Source organism: Phocoena phocoena, chromosome 7 (genome assembly GCF_963924675.1).
Source record: "Phocoena phocoena chromosome 7, mPhoPho1.1, whole genome shotgun sequence".
In the NCBI taxonomy this organism is placed as follows: domain Eukaryota; kingdom Metazoa; phylum Chordata; class Mammalia; order Artiodactyla; family Phocoenidae; genus Phocoena; species Phocoena phocoena.
The window spans coordinates 36,256,710-36,274,750 of record NC_089225.1 but is presented as its reverse complement, the minus strand read 5'-3'; the positions used below and the strand labels follow the sequence as shown (position 1 = coordinate 36,274,750).

The following is an 18,041-nucleotide window of genomic DNA, read 5'->3' as shown; positions in this document are numbered from 1 at the left end:
TCATTAATATTCAGCTTCAATCCCCCTACCTTGTGAACAGGTGATGAGCTTTCATCTTCTTGGGGTCTTTTTAGTCCTCTCTTTAAAATGCTGGTGGATGGAGAAGCCAAAGGAGACCAGACACAGCGTGTCTGCATGCCACTAGGACTGTCATTTGCTGACATGAGTAAAGGATCAACATCCTTTAATTTTTGAGGAGATGTATTATTGTCTTCTGATACCAGTTCAGAAACAGCTGTTTCAGCTGTCAGAGATTGTGGTGTCTCCTCCACTTTCTCTGAAATATGGTGAACTTCCGGTAAAATTCCATCATTTCCTGCTACCATCTGACTGTCACCTAATTTTGTTTCCTCAAATTTATTAGGTTCAATATTTGTTTCAGTTTTATTAGAGTCAACCTTTCCTTCTTCAGAGCTCATCTCAAGTGTGTTGGGAACAAAACTATCGATTTCTGCATTCAATCTCTTTGTTTCAGCTTCTATAGGCTTAGAGGCTTTGGTAGTTAAGTCCTCATCCTCTGTTTCATTGACACGGTCAGTTTCAGTAGTCACCTCACCAATCACTGTTTCTTCACAATTTTCCATTTCAGCATTCATTTCTCCAGATGAGCCTGGATCAGATTCATCACTTCCTCTGTCTAGTTCCCCAACTGCTATTTGTTCAGAAATCTCTAACTGAGCACTCACTTTTACAGGTGCAGTATTATCAGAATGACCAATACCTGAATTAAATTCCACAGCTATTGCTTCATCAGCACTGAGTTCTTCAGGTGCATCCGTACTTTGACTGTTTTTCTCTGTTACCTCTTCCTCTGAAATATCAGTTTTGACACTCTTTTGTTTAGAGAAGCTAGCTTCAGATTTATCATTTTCTGCATTCAATTCCATAGCATCTACTTCTCCTGGATTTAATTCTGCATCTGCTTCAACATTAACAAGGTTCTCTATAATACTCAATTCCTTTTTGGGGATAGCCTCTGGCTTTTCTTCTTTGGTCTCCAAAGTTAAACATTCCAGTGAAATATCTTTGAAGTCACCCAAACATGGGTCAATAGTTTTACATTTTTTATTAGATGGCTCCTGGCTTTCAAGAGATATTGCTACCTCAGAATCCCTATCACAAGTTTCTTCTTTAAAATTTACCATTTCAGAAGGAAGAAAGTCTTTAATAGTATTTTCTTTCAACTCAGTTTCAGATATAATTAATGAATCATTAATAGTATCATTCTCCTCCTTGAGATCCAAATGAAAATTCACACTATGATGCTCATCTAAAAGTTTTACTTCTGAATACAGATCAGCTTTAGAAGTTTCTGATATAGTTACAGGTGTCTGCACATCTGTCTTTTTTGTTTCGCTGACTTTTACATCATAATTCTCTGTATTCTTTAACCCAATGAATGACTTTTCCTGAGGTTGTGATTTTTCTCCACAGCAATCACAACCTTTAGATCTCCTCACCCTCTTACTTCTCTTGTGTTGGCATTCAAGTGTTTGAAGAGTTTTCTCAGAAAGCAAAGAAATGTCTGATGTTTCTGTTTTTGAGGATTCACCCACACTATTTTCTAGAGAATCTCGCTTATGCAATCTTTTATTGGCATTTCTAGTCCTTAGATTTGATTCTGGTACAGAAGGATTTGAAAAGGAATGTTCTGCACATTTGTTAGTTTTACTTTTTCCCTCATAAGTATTTGATACATCACCAGAAACTTGTAATAATTCTGAAGATATTGTAGAATCTTGAAGAGTTACAGTATTACTTTCTTCTCTTTTTTCACAGATCTGAGATTTTGTATCTTTGTCTACTTCAGAATTCCCTTTATAATCATGTGTCTGACTTTCAACCTTTATACATTCCTGTTTTACCATTTTCTCTTCTTGATCTTCAATGTCAACACTGTCATTGCTTTTGTTTTTCCATTTTCCAGATCTTTTCTTTTTAGAACCTTCTTCTTTTGCCTCAGAACTATCAGATTCTGAGTTTTCAATGCTGGAAAGTAAACCCTGGGATGCTCTTCTTGTTTGATACCGTGTTCGTCCCCTTACTGTTATCTCAGAGGATTTATCTGCAATGTCCTGGGCACCATCTCCCTCAGATTTAGTAGTCTCAAGATCTGGCTTTCTTCTATTTTCATCGATTTCAGCATTAGCGCTGGTTTCCCCAAAAGTCTTCTCATGTAAATTATTTCCTTTCTCAATTAAATTTTCCTGTACAGTTTGTTCAGAAATCAGTTTTTGCTTAGGTAAAACATCATCTTTTACATGCAATGGACTCCTCTGCAGAGTCTTTTCTTCTTCCTTACGTCTTTCCCTTTTTTGATTATTTTCTTTATCTTGGCTATCAGTGGTTGGCTCTGCTGTTTCTGAACGTCGCCTTAAAGATCGTCTAAGGGTTTTATGATTTGGAGTTATCTGAACATGACTATCCTCATTTACTGTTTGATCTGTTGTTATTATGGCTGGGGGTGTGTTTTCTTTGGATTCCAAATTAATTTCTAAGGTTTTCTCCTCTACAGTACTGTTTTCTAATAGTACAGTATTTTCTATTGTTGGTTTAAGCATCGTATCCTCATACTCCACTGAAGACTCAGAGAGATGAACCTGATTATCTAATGCACATTCTGTTTGATTAAGCAAACCAGGTGGGTTATTTTCTAAGGCTACCATGCCATCAACAGATTCCCGAGTACTTTTCTCCTGATCAGATCTCATCAAGGGCTTAGACTTTTTATTCCCTATTGGTTCAGGCTTACTCGACCTTCGGACTGATCTCTTAATCCCATGCACTGTTTTTGCAGAGTCAGATTTTGAAAGAGCCACTTCTCTTTTCTTTGCTTTTGGTGGATTATCTGTTTTAGCCGTGCCTTCCTGATTATTTTTCACTATAACAGCTGATGACATATTATTCAAAGGGGATGGACTAAAGGGTCTATTTTCTGAGCCATCAAACTTCTCCAAAGTAATAAAGGATTGCCTTCGACTTGTAGGCTGTGGGGGAGGAGTTCCAGAAATAGTGGCATTAGAAACCGAGCTACTGCTGACACCAAATGTATTTTCTGTACTAGATGCACATTCAGTTGGCGTCTTCTTTGATACAATTAAAGCCTTTTTTCTGGCATCATTACTGCTCAGTATTTCTGGATTGGTTTCCTCAATAGAACCACACTCATTATTCGAAAGGGAAGCCTTTTCAAGGTGTTCATCCATACCACAGTTTTCCATGACATGTTGAGGAATGACAATGTCACTCTCCTTTTGTTCCTCCTGCACAGAAATGTACATATACATATAGATTAACCAGCAAACAAGTCTGACTTTCTGGGGAAATTTTTGTGTAAAGCTTTAGTAATTCAAAGGGCAATGTGACTTTCAATATTTTGCAAATTTTCCAAAGGTGATGGTAGATGCCCATTAATTTATGTTTCCAATTGTAAGTATTCAATAAAGCCAAATACATTTAAACACACATGCACTCACACACAGATGCAGACCCACACATATAATGACTATAATTCTGCTAAAGTCTGCTAAGGAAAGTTAAGAGATTATACAATAAATCTTAACATTAATATAAGAGACTCCATAATAATGGAAGGGTGATTCTAAAAACCCCAAAATATGAAATACCAAATATACCTTAAATATCATCTTGGAATCTTCCTTGGATTTTTCAGTTAAAGTAGGAATTTCCCTGAAATAAATAACTGCATAAATTAGAATACTGTTAATTAAAAATTAGAAAACCAGTTACTTCAACAACTTCCATACTTACATAGACTCTTCCTGACCATACTGAGAAAATAAAGTATCTTGTGAAACATCCAGATTATTATACATGGCAGGAATATCACACCTGAAAAGGATTTTTTATAAGCAACTTCAATATCTGATATTCCTACAACTAGAAATTAAACTTACAATTCTACATCTAGTTACATTTTAAGAATAATAAAAAATCAAGGTTTAAGTGCTTCCAGATTTTCCATGAAACCATCTCCCCTACCTTTTCCTCCCATACCTCAATAAAGGAATTGTTTAGAAACATTTAGCGCATTTCAAGGCAGCCTTATACATTATGAAATATAGTTATGCAGTCTATCTTTTTGACACTTAAAATATAGCAGCACAGAATACACAGTATCTTAGTTATAAACTCAAAATTATGGTTTGCCGCATGAAATCTAAATGTAAATATGGAATACTCTATTCAAGATTAAAGTACTACAAACCTCTTTGTTTTGAGTACTTCCTTCTGGTGTTCAGTTAGTATCCTTTCCTTTGTTTCTTTTCCTTCTGGAGGTATAAACACAAAGTCAGTAGACTTTTCTTCTTCCAAAGGCATTTCACTCTTTGCTTTTGGAGTTGAAGACTCTAGTTTCAACTGCAAATTGAAAACGTTAATGCGCATTTTGAGTTTCCAAATTATTTTCCAATACTTCAATCAATCTCTCTTCGGGCACTCTGATAAAGGTTTTTGATAATGACTAGGAAGTTTGAAGTTCAAACTCATACAATATTCCTGGTTAATAACTAACAATTAGTACCATGTCCGTAACTTTCACTCTGCCTCTACTAAATACTCAGAAAATAAAAATTATTATACCTCTTTAAAAAGTAGGCAAGGACTTCCCTGGTGGCACAGTGGTTAAGAATCCACCTGCCAATGCAGGGGACACAGGTTTGAGCCCTGGTCCAGGAAGATTCCACATGCCACGGAGCAACTAAGCCCGTGCACCACAACTACTGAGGCCTGTGCTCTGGAGCCCGCGAGCCACAACTACTGAAGCCCATGCGCCTAGAGCCTGTGCTCTGCAACGAGAAGCCACGGCAATGAGAAGGCCACGCACCATAACAAAGAGTAGCCCCCGCTCGCTGCAACTAGAGAAAGCCAGCGTGCAGCAGTGAAGACCCAATGCAGCCAAAAATAAATAAATAAAATATATAAATTTATTTTAAAAAAAACAAACAATGGATCTCCATTTCCTTTAAAAAAAAAAAAAATGTAGGCAAATGTGTGCTTACCAAAAAAGCATGGGCAAATGTTTTTCAGGCCAACACACAGAAATCAAGTGTTTTGGCAGGAGGAAAGTATATCTGCAGTTTCAAGGTGAAGCACAGACTACTCAAATTAAGTAAAAGGTGCCAAAATAATATGTCCTATATACCAATAATATTGGTACCATAATGTCATTTTTACAAATTTTCAGCACAGTTGTTCATTCTACTTTTCAGTTGCTCATTCTCACAGTTGTTCATTCTACTTTTCAGTTGCTACAAGACTGTGTCAAAGTTATTCTTTAAAAATAACGTATTTCTTTCATTTTGCCAGGGCCATGGTCTCAAGATTCCAGAACACTCCTTTACTGGAGATCCTGGAAGAAGATTATCTGAAAATTGGTTAATTGGTCACTAGCTACTAGATATTTAGTTTTATATGTGAGCTTACAACAGATGTCTTGTGGATGCATTCTCTTCCTATTCAATAACAGAAGTTCTAAAACATTCTCCTTTCATGCTACCTATGTTATAGTTAATCTTATTTAGTTTCATTCCATCTCAAGGGGGCTGCTGCCTCGAGTAACTATACTAAACAAATGCTCAGTGTTATGCAGACTTAACTTTACTAAGAAGTAATCATCTCCCAAGGCTTCTAGGTTACCATGCCATCTTAATAGTCTTCCCAGGCCACACTTTACTATTTCCCTACAATCCCATCTTTTATTTAGTGTTTAACAGGTTTTTCTTCCAATCAGAAGTTGTATATTTGCAAGCTACCACATACTTTAATTTTAAAAGTTCTATTAAATACACTTTGAAAAACATACTTTAGCTGGTGGTTTCATATTGTCTTTTGTATCCTTTGTTTGTGCCAAAAAAGAATCTCTTTTTCCACTTGAGGTTCTTTCCATGCCACTTATCTTCATATTTAACTGTGAATTTTCTGTCTGTTTTTGTAAAAGTAAAACAATTTCATTATGTGCAAATGTTTTTTATTTATCCTTTTCACATTTTGATAATTACAGTCTAATCAATATTTCAAATTTCTTTTGACTATTCATATCTACTAAGATCATGTCAAAGAAAGCCACTGTCTAATGCAGTAACAGCAAAGATTTGTTGTCTCCAACTTATATAGCAATAGTTGTTTTGCATCCTGAAAATAAGATATATCAAATAAACACTATAAAAATGAATCGAATTATTGAACTCAAATACCCCTCTTATTACTGGAAATTGTTTTAGAAGAAAAACCAAAGCCATAAAACTTTAAACAATAAAATATACATGACAGAAAATACTATCAGGTCCCTCCCAACAGAATATATGGCTTTTTCAGGCCAAATTACACTGAAGGAGTCTAAACAAGTCTAGATAATTATCTGATAAGAATTTTTATTTTACCCAAAAACCAAAACTAAGTAAGAGCATTTAGCTAGCTATAACACTTTTTCTCTTAAGGTTCTAAACAAAAAATAGTGGGACTCCATTTGTTGTTGAATAGGAAAAAAGTGCCTAAGGGTGTTCTACCTGATGAGTATATATACATAGTGCTTCTATCTTTATTCCTTAATCTTTAGACAGTAATCAAGTACTATTAGCCAAAGTAACCTTGGTCCAAATGGATAATGTGATATCAAGGATGTGTTTCTCTGGCAGAATGAATGAGATTCAATGCAAAGAAATGAGAAAATGAAGTGTAGCTCTTGCTTACATAGGGATTAGTAACTAGTATTCCCAGTTTATATAAAGCAACATTTAACCATATATTTCAATAATTCCAACCTTTGCAAAACAATATACGAGGTGCCATAGTTAAATAAAAAAGATCGTTAATGAACAAGAACCAGAGATTATTTAAATGAGACTCCATGGTGAAACTGCCCTTAATTCATAAGTTTTCTAGGCCACACAACTAACTTTATGGAAAACTGTTACGGAACACTTCTGTTCAGGTTTTACTTGTTTATCACTTCAGTAAAACATTCTAAGCTTTTGTCCTTTTTAAAACTACACTGAAACGCAATAAAAGAACTACTCAAACATCATGCAAAAGTAAACAACGCCCCCCCCCCCCCCCACAACTTACTGTATCTGAATATGGTCCACTGGATTCCTCAATAATTTCAACATTTTCCAAACCAGGCAACAGAAGCAGAGATTTTTGTTTGGCTTGTTTCAGTATTGGTCTTCAAAAAAGTACATAAATACATATGCCTTAAGTAAGCAGTACTGATGACACATTAACAAGAACACTTTAATTATAATTTTAAAGTGGCAAAATACAGCCAACTTAAAGACTGTTTTTTACTCCACATACATAAAACTGGGAGAAATTACAGACAATATTTGAATTTTTCACTAAACTCTTCAGTTTCTGAATTTTATTCTTTAAAAAGTTTTCCAATTTTCCAAATTTTAATCATAAAATTTTGAGCAAAAGTAGACTGTTACATTAAGTACATGTCACTTAACAGCCACCAATTTCCTGCCTTTTGCTGGAAATTTCTTTTGTTAAGGATAATCTGAAATTGCTTTTTATGTTCCTAAAACTAAGGTTACTCTAAGGACCAAAGCAAAGGGTCAGATAATTTTAATAATCACCATGTACTCCAAATAATAATATTTCAACTAAGAAATCCTCTGCAATGATTCCTCATAAGGAAATTTTATGTTAAAACCAAAATGTCAATACATAATCAGAACAGAGTAACTGTATAAAAGAGTTTTGTTGTTAGCATACTTTAACTCCTCAGGATAAATCAACATCGTCACTTTAGCAAATGTGGCATTCCAGAACTGAGCACTTTGTTTTCTAATCTGTTTATTCTTGTGTGAAAATACTATGCATAATAATGGCGTGATCTGTTCAAGAAGTTCACTGTCATAAGTCCCAGTGTAGCTGACGTGTAGACAAGCAATAATTTCTCCTAGTAGCTTTTCTAACTAGGAAAAAGAAAAAGTTCATTAGGATAACACTTAGAAATGTTACTTTTCAAACAGAAAAAATAAAAGCACAAAGCATACTAAATTAAATTCACAGAACATGCTGTTATTTCAATTTTTTTTTTAAAGCTCCCATCACCTTCAATATATAACACTCTTTATAGGCAAGAACTTACTTTATCGATACAACAGCTTGAATTCAAGCTTATTCTCCATTAACAGAAAAAATTATGTTTTCACATAAATTATAAGTTTTACCTATAAAAACCTTGGAACCAATTACTTTCATATATAAAGGGATAAGACAGATGAGTTATATGAATTTAAAGCAATATTAAATCTTCCTTTAAAAAACTATCCTTTGATTATATCCACGTCTTGTTACTAAAAGTTCATTAAAATTAAGGTGTAATAATGACCCTTTAAAAAAAAAAATCAGGGGCTTCCCTGGTGGCGCAGTGGTTGGGAGTCCGCCTGCCGATGCAGGGGACACAGGTTCGTGCCCCGGTCCGGGAAGATCCCACATGCCGCGGAGCGAGTAGGCCCGTGAGCCATGGCCGCTGGGCCTGCGCGTCTAGAGCCTGTGCTCCGCAACGGGAGGGGCCACGGCAGTGAGAGGCCCGCGTACCGCAAAAAAAAAAAAAAAAAAAAAAAATCAGTAAAATTATATTTAAGGAAGACAATTATTTAAATCCTAAAATTTTTCTTCATGAAAGTGTATTTTTTGGACAATGTCTATTTTTACCTTGTTGTTCATACAACTATATACTTTAGGAACTTCATCAAACCTATGAAGAAAAACAGAGTACCATTTATATTTTAGAACATTAAACCTAGAAATATAATGCAGCACAAAAAAAATGACACACGTGTAGTGATATACAAAGGTGCCCCAAGACCTAACAAAAATTGTCAAACTGCAAACATTTACACATGAAACAAACCTGTCTTTAAAATAGGAGTTAAAAAAAACATCTGGAATAGACCTCGAAGTATTAATACCAGTCACTTGTTTCCATGCTTTTTAAAAAGCATTATTATTTTTGATGAAGCTTAAGGACTAAAAAAGATTTGCAAAAACTTAATGGATTTGGAGTTCTATTTTGTAGTTTATAAAATCTGTTCCTAAAGGTTTCTCTGTGAATTTATGAAAGACAAGCTGTATTATAACTGAACCACACAAGCTTGCTATAAAGAACATTAATGAATTCTTCCAAAATGCTTCTTTCAAGTATGTTACTTGGGATTTTTTCATGTTGTTTTTTAGGCACTGCTTTCTTTGGTTCAAATATAAAAGGTAATGTAAATTAATACAAACTTCTGGAGGGTAATTCAGAAATTTAAATGCATATACCCTTTGAACCAACCATTTCAATTTTAGGGCCCTGTTCTGCTATTTAGTGGCAAATGATTTATGTACACATACGTTCAAATGTGATATTGTTAGTTATAAGGAAAAAGACTAGAAAACGTATGTCCGCCAACAGGAAATTGGGTAAAGTTTCACGAAGCCCTACGCAGACCTTAAAAACAATGAGACTCTTAGGTGTATGATGCAAGATGCATCCAATATACTAAGTGCATACTGTATATAATACTGAACTGCAAAGCAGTATGTCAAGTCATATATATCATACATTTAAGAGGTATGCTTTTTGTATTAACAGTTCTGAAAAGACATGCACTAAAGTAAAAAGAGGGTTGGATTAATCATGAAAAATAAAGTGACTTCCAATTTCTACCTCATACTTATTTATTACTTGAACTATCTTTTTAACAAAAGCATAGTTTCATATATTACCCTTTCCACTAAACTTTAAAGATTAAGATCTTTAACAACAAAGCTGATATGAAAACAATAAATGTTTGCTACCTAAATCTAGTTATATATGTTTAATTCAAAGTTATTAAGCCAAAATACTTACTTTGAGTTTTCGTAAAATAATGCCAGAGGTCTTGTTAAAGTTGCAAATATTTTTCGGATCATAGAAGGCAAAGAAATATGTCCAAGTACATTGGAAAGAATGCTGGTGATTGAGTTGCCAATAGCGAGGAGAGTATCAGAATGTACTTCCTTGAGGCTCAGAGTGTGGAAAGAACAGATCACTCTCACAATAAGTTTAAATAAAGAAGCCAATTTTCCCAAGGGCTCCTTCTTCTTTTTGGACCAATCTGAAGGTCTCTGTGGTGCTAGGATAAAATTCAACTTATTAAAAACTCAAGTGTGTTCAGAAGTGTCACTGTTCATATTTACAATTTATGTCTCACGTTTACATGACATCTACATCTAATACATGTGTTTCTGTAGAGTGATACCCACAAATCTTAAAGTGAAATACCATTAGTGGATAAACATCACTACAACATTATCTCTAAAAGAGAATCAGAGATAAGGGAAAACTGGCAGAGCTAGAATAAGAATTCCACAAAATGACTCTATTTTCTCTAAGGAATTTTTAAATGCATTAAAATTTTTATTTTATAGTCTCAGAATTTCAACAACTAATTTGTAAGAGAACACTAAATTATATAAGCTGTGCTCCAAAATTAAAAGTTTAAAGTCCATTTTAAAAATAAGAAACAAGATTTCCCTTAGAATCATTGCTTCCTGGCTCATCTATAGTACACTAAACCCCACAAATTAATACTGAACAAGTCAGAGATCCAAATCCTCAGAAATAATACAAGGGAAAAAGCCTAGATTTAAAGAAAAAGATGTATCTCCAACGGCTTGGGACTTAATGCTGACGGAGCAGATCTGGCAGTGCCAGGATGGTGCTGCTGGAAAGTGAGCAGTTCCTGATGGAGCTGACCAGGCTCTTCCAGAAGTGCCGGTTGTCGGGCAGCGTGTTCATCACCCTGAAGAAGTGTAAGCAGCTGTGGATGCAGCAAGGCCGGAAGGGAGCTGGGAGGCCGAGCGATGCCCCGGCCCGGGTGCCCAGTGACTGGGCGCACAGGCAGAGTCTGTCTGACGCGCGTCCCCGCCTTCCCGTACCTTCCTCCACCTGATGATGGTCGAACTAAACCCATTCCAAGGAAGGGTTCTGCGGAGGGCTTTGAGTCCTCAGACAACAAGTGTCTGTTAAGAGCTACTGATTGGAAAAAGAAGATCAGCACTGTGGTGAGCTCCAAAGAAGTGAATAAGTTTCAGATGGCTTATTCAAACCTATTGAGAGCTAACATGGATGGGCTGAAGAAGAGGGACAAAAAGAGCAAGAGTAAGAAGAGCAAAGCAGCGCAGTGAAGGGCACCAGGTTTCCTGCTTTCACCAGTTAACCACTGAATTGCTGTGTTTCCTTTGGTTTTTACTTTTGGCCACAAAGCTGGGTTTCTGATTCCTCTACAATAACTGTTTTCATGTGAGATTAGGGTCAATTTTGGATGGAAGAAGGGCTGCAGTGTTTACAGGGTAGTTACAAGAAGCCAGTTTATTTTATATCTGGCTAAGTGGTCTGTGTTGTATGATTGTATGTTTCTGGATAATAGTTTACAGTCTCTGTAGCCGTCTGTGAAGAGCACTGTATCATTAAACCTGTATATATCAGTAAAAAGAAAGAAAGAAAAAGATGTATCTGTCCAACTCTCCTTTGCATCCTTCTTAGACTCCATCTCTCTCCAGGGGTTTACCTAAACCCATTATGTCTTTCAAGAAAATCGTACCTATTCCAAAATTACCTTTGTTTCCCTCAAAGAATCCATTCTTTTAAGGTTAAGATATCTCAGATTTAAGAGAAAACTCTAATGCTTATTAATTAAAAATATCATGTGGTGAAATGAAAAACAAGTGTTGCTACTCAAAGGAAGTCAACCTTCTTCCCTAGAATCAGTTTTCCATACATGAATAATTTAAATTGGAAAGGCCACCCAGAAATTCTTGGCTAGTATGTTGAGGCTGAAGACGGCCCGTAGTCAGGGGAGCAGTTACATACAAGAGACTGATCAAACAGTATATATGCTGAGGCAGGTAAATAGAGAAAGGGGATATCCAAGACTAGAATAAACCTTATATGAGAAAATAACTGAAAGTAATTCTAGAGAAACATAACTGTGTAGTTCACAAACACACCAATGTATTTCCCACCTCTGTCCACTCAGAGATCCAGAAGCAGTGACACCTTAATAGCAATGAACAGATTTTGGTTTCTAAATGCCATTCTCAGCTAAAAGGAACCATATTCCTTGGAGATATGGCTAGTTCCAGGCTGAGGCAGGGAAAAATATAAACATCTTATGTCAAAGTTCTCAAAGAATAATGGAAACATATGAAAAGGTTAATAGACGCCAACAAGAACATTAAATTTTAATAGAAATAAATTATAGCCTACTGAATAACAGAAATCCATGCTGATAAAAACAAAATAAATAGGGGACAAAGGAAGCTATATCTTACATTAGGATGTCACTTGCACCTGTGTCTGGTGCTTAGTGGCTTGATAAATAATTGTAGAATGGTTTATTATGGGAACATAATGAGATAAATAATTAAAATGGGGACAGCTTTTAGAATTAATGTAATTAAAGCAAAGGAGATAAACTCCTTGATACAAAGTAACGTAATTAAATGAAACAACATGAACTACCACTTTGGGAAACATCATAGTGTTTTAAGCAAGAAGCATCAGTGGCTGAAAAACTCATGGGTAAAAGTATGCTGGGTTAACAAGATATTTACACAGTCTCAATGTACCTGTCACAAAACATTAACTTATTAATTATAAGTATTTACTAATTAACTTTACAGTGGAAAACCTGGCAGATACCATCTTAACCAAATAGTAAATGTTAATAACATCATTAGTAATGGGACAAACTGACTTGTGTGCCTGTTGACATAATGCACTGAAAAATATACTTCTGTAGTATCCCAGTGAAGAAATGAAATCTCAATCTAATCTTGAGGAAATACTGACAGAGCCCAATTGAGAGACGCTCAGAAAGTAACTTTATTTGTATTCTTTGCTTTTTTAAAAAAAAGAGTTATTAATTAAAAAAAATTAATTTATTTTATTTATTTATTTATTTTTGGCTGCCTTGGGTCTTCATTGCTGCGCACAGCCTTTCTCTAGTTGTGATGAGCAGGGGCTACTCTGTTGCAGTGTGCAGGCCTCTCACTGCAGTGGCTTCTCTTGTTGTGGAGCACAGGCTCTAGAGCACAGGCTCAGTAGTTGTGGCTGGTGCGTGGGCATCTTCCCAGACCAGGGCTCGAACCCGTGTCCCCTGCATTGGCAGGCGGATTCTTTTTTTTTTTTTGGCAGGTGGATTCTTAACCACTGCACCACCAGGGAAGCCCTGTACTCTTCACTTTTAAAGGTCATGAAAGACAAGACTTGGGAAATGTGCTAGATCAAAGACTTGTCTACAAGTACTTTGAAATGGTTCCAGGAAATAAAAATAAAAAGTATAAAGGGGAGTGGGGGATGAAAATAATAAGACAAAAGCAATCAACTGATAACTGAGGAATCTGAGTAAAGTATGTTTAGTGTTGGGCTTCCCTGGTGGCGCAGCGGTTGAGAATCTGCCTGCTAATGCAGGGGACACGGGTTCGAGCCCTGGTCTGAGAAGATCCCACATGTCGCGGAGCAACTAGGCCCGTGAGCCACAACTACTGAGCCTGCACGTCTGGAGACGCTCCGCAACAAGAGAGGTCACAACAGTGAGAGGCCCGCGCACCGCGATGAAGAGTGGCCCCCGCTTACCACAACTAGAGAAAGCCCTTGTATAGAAACGAAGACCCAACACAGCCAAAAATAAAAATAAATTAAAAGAAGGCTCAACATTAAAAAAAAAAAAAAATGTTTAGTGTCTGTGTATAACTTTTGCAATGTTTCTCTAAAACAAATTACAAAATAAAAGTTATCCAAAAACTCTCAAAGTGATCCTTATGCATATTTATGAATAATAATAATTTTCTTTCAACTAGTTCTAATTTTTGTTTCCTCTCCTCCTCAACTTTTGCTGGCAGCTTTTAGAAATCTCCCCTAGTTTCCATAAATTTAAACAGCAAGAACACCTCTTGCAAGACAAGGAATGAAGACAAAAGACTTCTAATTCTGGGTTTACAGATCATGGATAGAATGGATATTCAGTTAATTCTAATTTTTCATAAGTAACAAAATAGGTAAAATTATGTCTACCTGGAGCTCATCGTCTTGCCTTATCAAACTTCGGTGGCTTACAAAATAATTTCTGATATCATCTGTTATATAACCTTTATAGTTAAGATATTTAGAGAATTTTATTTTTGGACTAAGAGGTAATCAGATTAAGTGTTGCTCAGCCCAAAAGGGGGCTGAGATTAAAAACAAAAAATCCAAGCACATCCATTTCTGTAGCATCAAGGCTGGGATGCTCTGACCTGTAATACACTTTAGTCACGTAACATCTTTCTCTACATTACTATTTAAAACTGAAACACCCCCCAAAAAACCCAAAAACTCCCCCCCCCCCAAAAAACCCTAAAGATATTTTATGTTCTAGTAATCTTTACACTAATTCATCAAGGATAGATCTTATTAAAAGAAAACTGAGGGACTTCCCTGGTGGCACAGTGGTTAAGAATCTGCCTGCCAATGCAGGGGACACGGGTTCGATCCCTGTTCCAGGAAGATCCCACATGCTATGGAGCAACTAAGCCCGTGTGCCACAACTACTGAGCCTGTACTCTAGAGCTTGCGAGCCACAACAACTGAACTCGCATGCCACAACTACTGAAGCCCGCGCACCTAAAGCCCATGCTGCGCAATGAGAAGCCACCGCAATGAGAAACCCACACGCCGCAGCAAAGAGTAGCCCCTGCTCGCTCCAACTAGAGAAAGCCCGCACGCAGCAATGAAGACGCAATGCAGCCAAAAATAAACAAATAAAATAAATTAAAAAAAAAAAAAAGAAGGATATGAGCCTTAAAAAAAAAACCCAAAAGAAAAGAAAACTGAGTATGTTCTCAATCTTTCAACAGGAAAAGTAACCTTTAAACATCCACATTTTTCATTACTGGAAGGTTCTTTCCTATACAGTATGAAAATATATAATCACTGGTAGAAATATATAAGTTCAAAGAACCACCTAGTAGAATAAAATAGCTCAGTATTTATTACAACATAATTTAGAATTAACCAAGGAACATAGTTATAAAAATAAGACAACTTGTTATGATTTCAATTGTCCAATTTTATGGAGTAAAAAATTGAGTTAAACTTTTAGCATCATTTTAAATTTCCTGTAAAACCATAACTGATTAATCACTGCCACGATTTTCTATGCAGTTGAATGTCAATTTAATGATTATTTCAAATCAGGCTACCAAATAAGAACATTTTAACAAATGTCCAAGTTTTTTGTCCACATAATCCCTTGTACCAGATGAAGTAAAATCATTTGTATTATTAGACAATCTCTAAATAGGACAATATTTATGTTTCTGCATCATAAAAAGGCGTTAGATTGGGGGGGGAGGGTGAGAGAGACACACACACACAGAAGGAAAGAGAGCAAGCATGTGAGCTACTAGCATAGTAACTAACATGGTTACACAGCATCAAAAGTAGGTAAAATGAGATGGGAAAAGCTATTAGGATTTGCCCTGACAACAGTTCAGACAGCCATGTTTATGATATATAAGGTAAGCAAATAAAATACTTACATTTAATTTTGGGCTGATACTTAATATTATATGGTGAAAAGTCGATGCAATCAACCATTACAGTAATAATATGAGTGATCCTATCCAAGAACAATAAATTCTAGGAAAGAATAGTTAAGTATTATATTAGAATCTTTTAACTACTGGCATGGTTTATATAAAGTATAAGCATGAACAAAAATATAAGACTAACTCCCACATATAACATATAGTAACACACGTCATAGCTTATACCATTTAAGGTACATTAAGTATATGGTTATGAATATTTCCCAGTTAACTGCTGTGTGCCAAGTACTATACCTTTTTTTTGTTTCTCAATATTTATGGAAAATAATTCAGCTTTAAGATGCCCATAAAACTCAGCATATAAACCAATAAACTGAAAATGGAAGAGCTAGGTTCAAACTTAAGATTCTTTACCAAATTTCTCTTCAAAATTACAAAAGTGTTCACTAAACCCAGCAGAAACAAAATGTGAAATGTTGCTAAAGCTCCCCGATACCCTTTCCTCCTCCCTCCTCAAATCCAAATGAAATAAAAATAAACCCTTAGAAGCATCAGACATTTTTCTGGAAACTTTTTTTAAAGACAGGGGGGCAGGGCTTCCCTGGTGGCGCAGGAGTTGAGAGTCCGCCTGCCGATGCAGGGGACATACGTTCGTGCCCCGGTCCGGGAAGATCCCACATGCCGCAGAGCAGCTAGGCCTGTGAGCCATGGACACTGAGCCTGCGCGTCCGGAGCACTCCGCAACGGGAGAGGCCACAACAGTGAGAGGGCGTGTACCACAAAAAAAAAAGACAGGGGTGCAAGGGAGACTGAAAATAGAACAAAGGAAATCCCAGCACCATGAGTCAAAGAACACCTCAAAAATAGTGAGCTTTCCGAGAAGAAACTGAGTAACAGAAGACACAGGGAGGGTCCTGAGAAAAAGATATGATGGTCATTATAAAAATCAAATGGGTAATTAAAAGACTACTGAAATTTAAAGTTCTATAATACAGTTGCTCTGCTTTTATTCTCCATTACCTTTCACTTGTCCAATTCACTGGACTAATTCACATGTCTGCCACTAAAGACAACCTCCCCCAGTCAGTGTTAAGGACCAAGAGGAGGAAGGGAGAGCCCCCAGTTAACCTAAGAAAACCACATGGAAGGTTCAGTACAGATGATAACCTACACATCCATATAGAAAAGATGTTAAAGCTCCAGTGCTTCCTTCTTGCTCACAATTACAAGGCAAAGCTTGCTTGTAACTACAATTGGCTATCAAAGCCAGAAAAACAGGGGATCTCTCCTGGGTTAGAAAACACATTCCAGCTACCAATATTGTTCAATATTAACCTTTATTGACAAATATGAAGAAGGTGTGCTAAATACCAGTAGAACTAATCCACGAGGAAAGAGGTAGTAACAGAAACAGAAGAAAACTACTATCTTCAAAGAGGAAATCATATCCACTTAAAAACATAAATGTAAAAATAAAACTACTATAAAACACCTCAGCATTTAAACAAAGAATGGAAACAGAAATATCACGGTCCCAGAAATCAGTACCAAAAATAAAGCAAAACACAAACAGATATAAAGAAAGAAAAGTAACAGACATAGAAGATGACACCTGAAGATCTAAGCACTCTTCCTGAGATGAAGGCACAGCTCTTTAGATTGAAAGGGTCTACCAAGTACTTAAAACAGTTTAAAAGATGCCTCAAGACACACCATGGTGAAATGTCTAAATTCTAAAGGCAAGAGGAAAACCCAAAAACTTTACTAACTAAAAAAGAGGTTAATAACAAAAAAATTAGAAATTAGTGGGACTTCTCTGTAGTCCAGTGGGTAAGACTCCACACTCCCAATGCAGGGGGCCTGGTTTTGATCCCTGGTCAAGGAACTAGATCCCACGTGCACGCTGCAACTAAGTTCACATGCCACAACTAAGAAGCCCGCATACCATGCTTCAACTAAAAGATTCCCGCATGCCAAAACTAAGACCTGGTGCAGCCAAAATAAATAAATGTTTTAAAAATTATTTTAAAAAATTAGTATCAAACCATGCATTTGTAACAGTAGCAGTAAGAAAAATAATAAGTCTTAGATGCATATTTTGTAAAAATGAAAAAAATGTTACAGAAATGAACAAATGAACAGTATCTTCAAAACTGATAAAAATTTTTCTGAAACCTAAAAATTGTAACTACTTAGTTACATATTTGACAAGGAATTATCAGTCACATACATGTGTGTTATTCCCAAAATACAAAAATTGGACAATGACGAACTCCAATCTCACTAATGAAGATATACGCAAAAAATTTTAAAACACTTATCTACAATGTTTTAAAAGATTTTCACTGTGACCAAGAAGTGCCCTTCTCAAGGACACAAGTTTGGTTTAACATACAGAAATGCACATTACCAACAGATCTCATATACTCCAGCAGCAACCAAATATGGGC

General features: G+C 36.0%; 2 protein-coding genes across 3 annotated transcripts in view; one reads left to right on the top strand and one right to left on the bottom strand.

Annotated features, from left to right (window-relative positions):
- RIF1 (replication timing regulatory factor 1) overlaps positions 1-18,041 on the bottom strand; it is a 50,239-nt gene that overhangs the window by 6,124 nt on the left and 26,074 nt on the right. For both annotated transcript variants that reach the window (XM_065880220.1, XM_065880221.1), the window contains exons 20-29: positions 15,583-15,682; positions 9,869-10,133; positions 8,689-8,731; positions 7,741-7,943; positions 7,087-7,186; positions 5,825-5,944; positions 4,229-4,380; positions 3,772-3,852; positions 3,636-3,690; positions 30-3,263 (exon numbers count right to left, since the gene is read on the bottom strand). In XM_065880220.1, coding sequence (XP_065736292.1) covers positions 30-3,263; positions 3,636-3,690; positions 3,772-3,852; positions 4,229-4,380; positions 5,825-5,944; positions 7,087-7,186; positions 7,741-7,943; positions 8,689-8,731; positions 9,869-10,133; positions 15,583-15,682 — 4,353 coding nt within the window. The remainder of the gene's footprint in view (positions 1-29; positions 3,264-3,635; positions 3,691-3,771; positions 3,853-4,228; positions 4,381-5,824; positions 5,945-7,086; positions 7,187-7,740; positions 7,944-8,688; positions 8,732-9,868; positions 10,134-15,582; positions 15,683-18,041) is intronic.
- On the top strand, positions 10,716-11,187 carry LOC136126076 (signal recognition particle 14 kDa protein-like). The gene is made up of 2 exons (XM_065881136.1): positions 10,716-10,812; positions 10,952-11,187. Exons 1-2 carry the CDS (start codon positions 10,716-10,718, stop codon positions 11,185-11,187), a joined length of 333 nt encoding a protein of 110 aa, XP_065737208.1.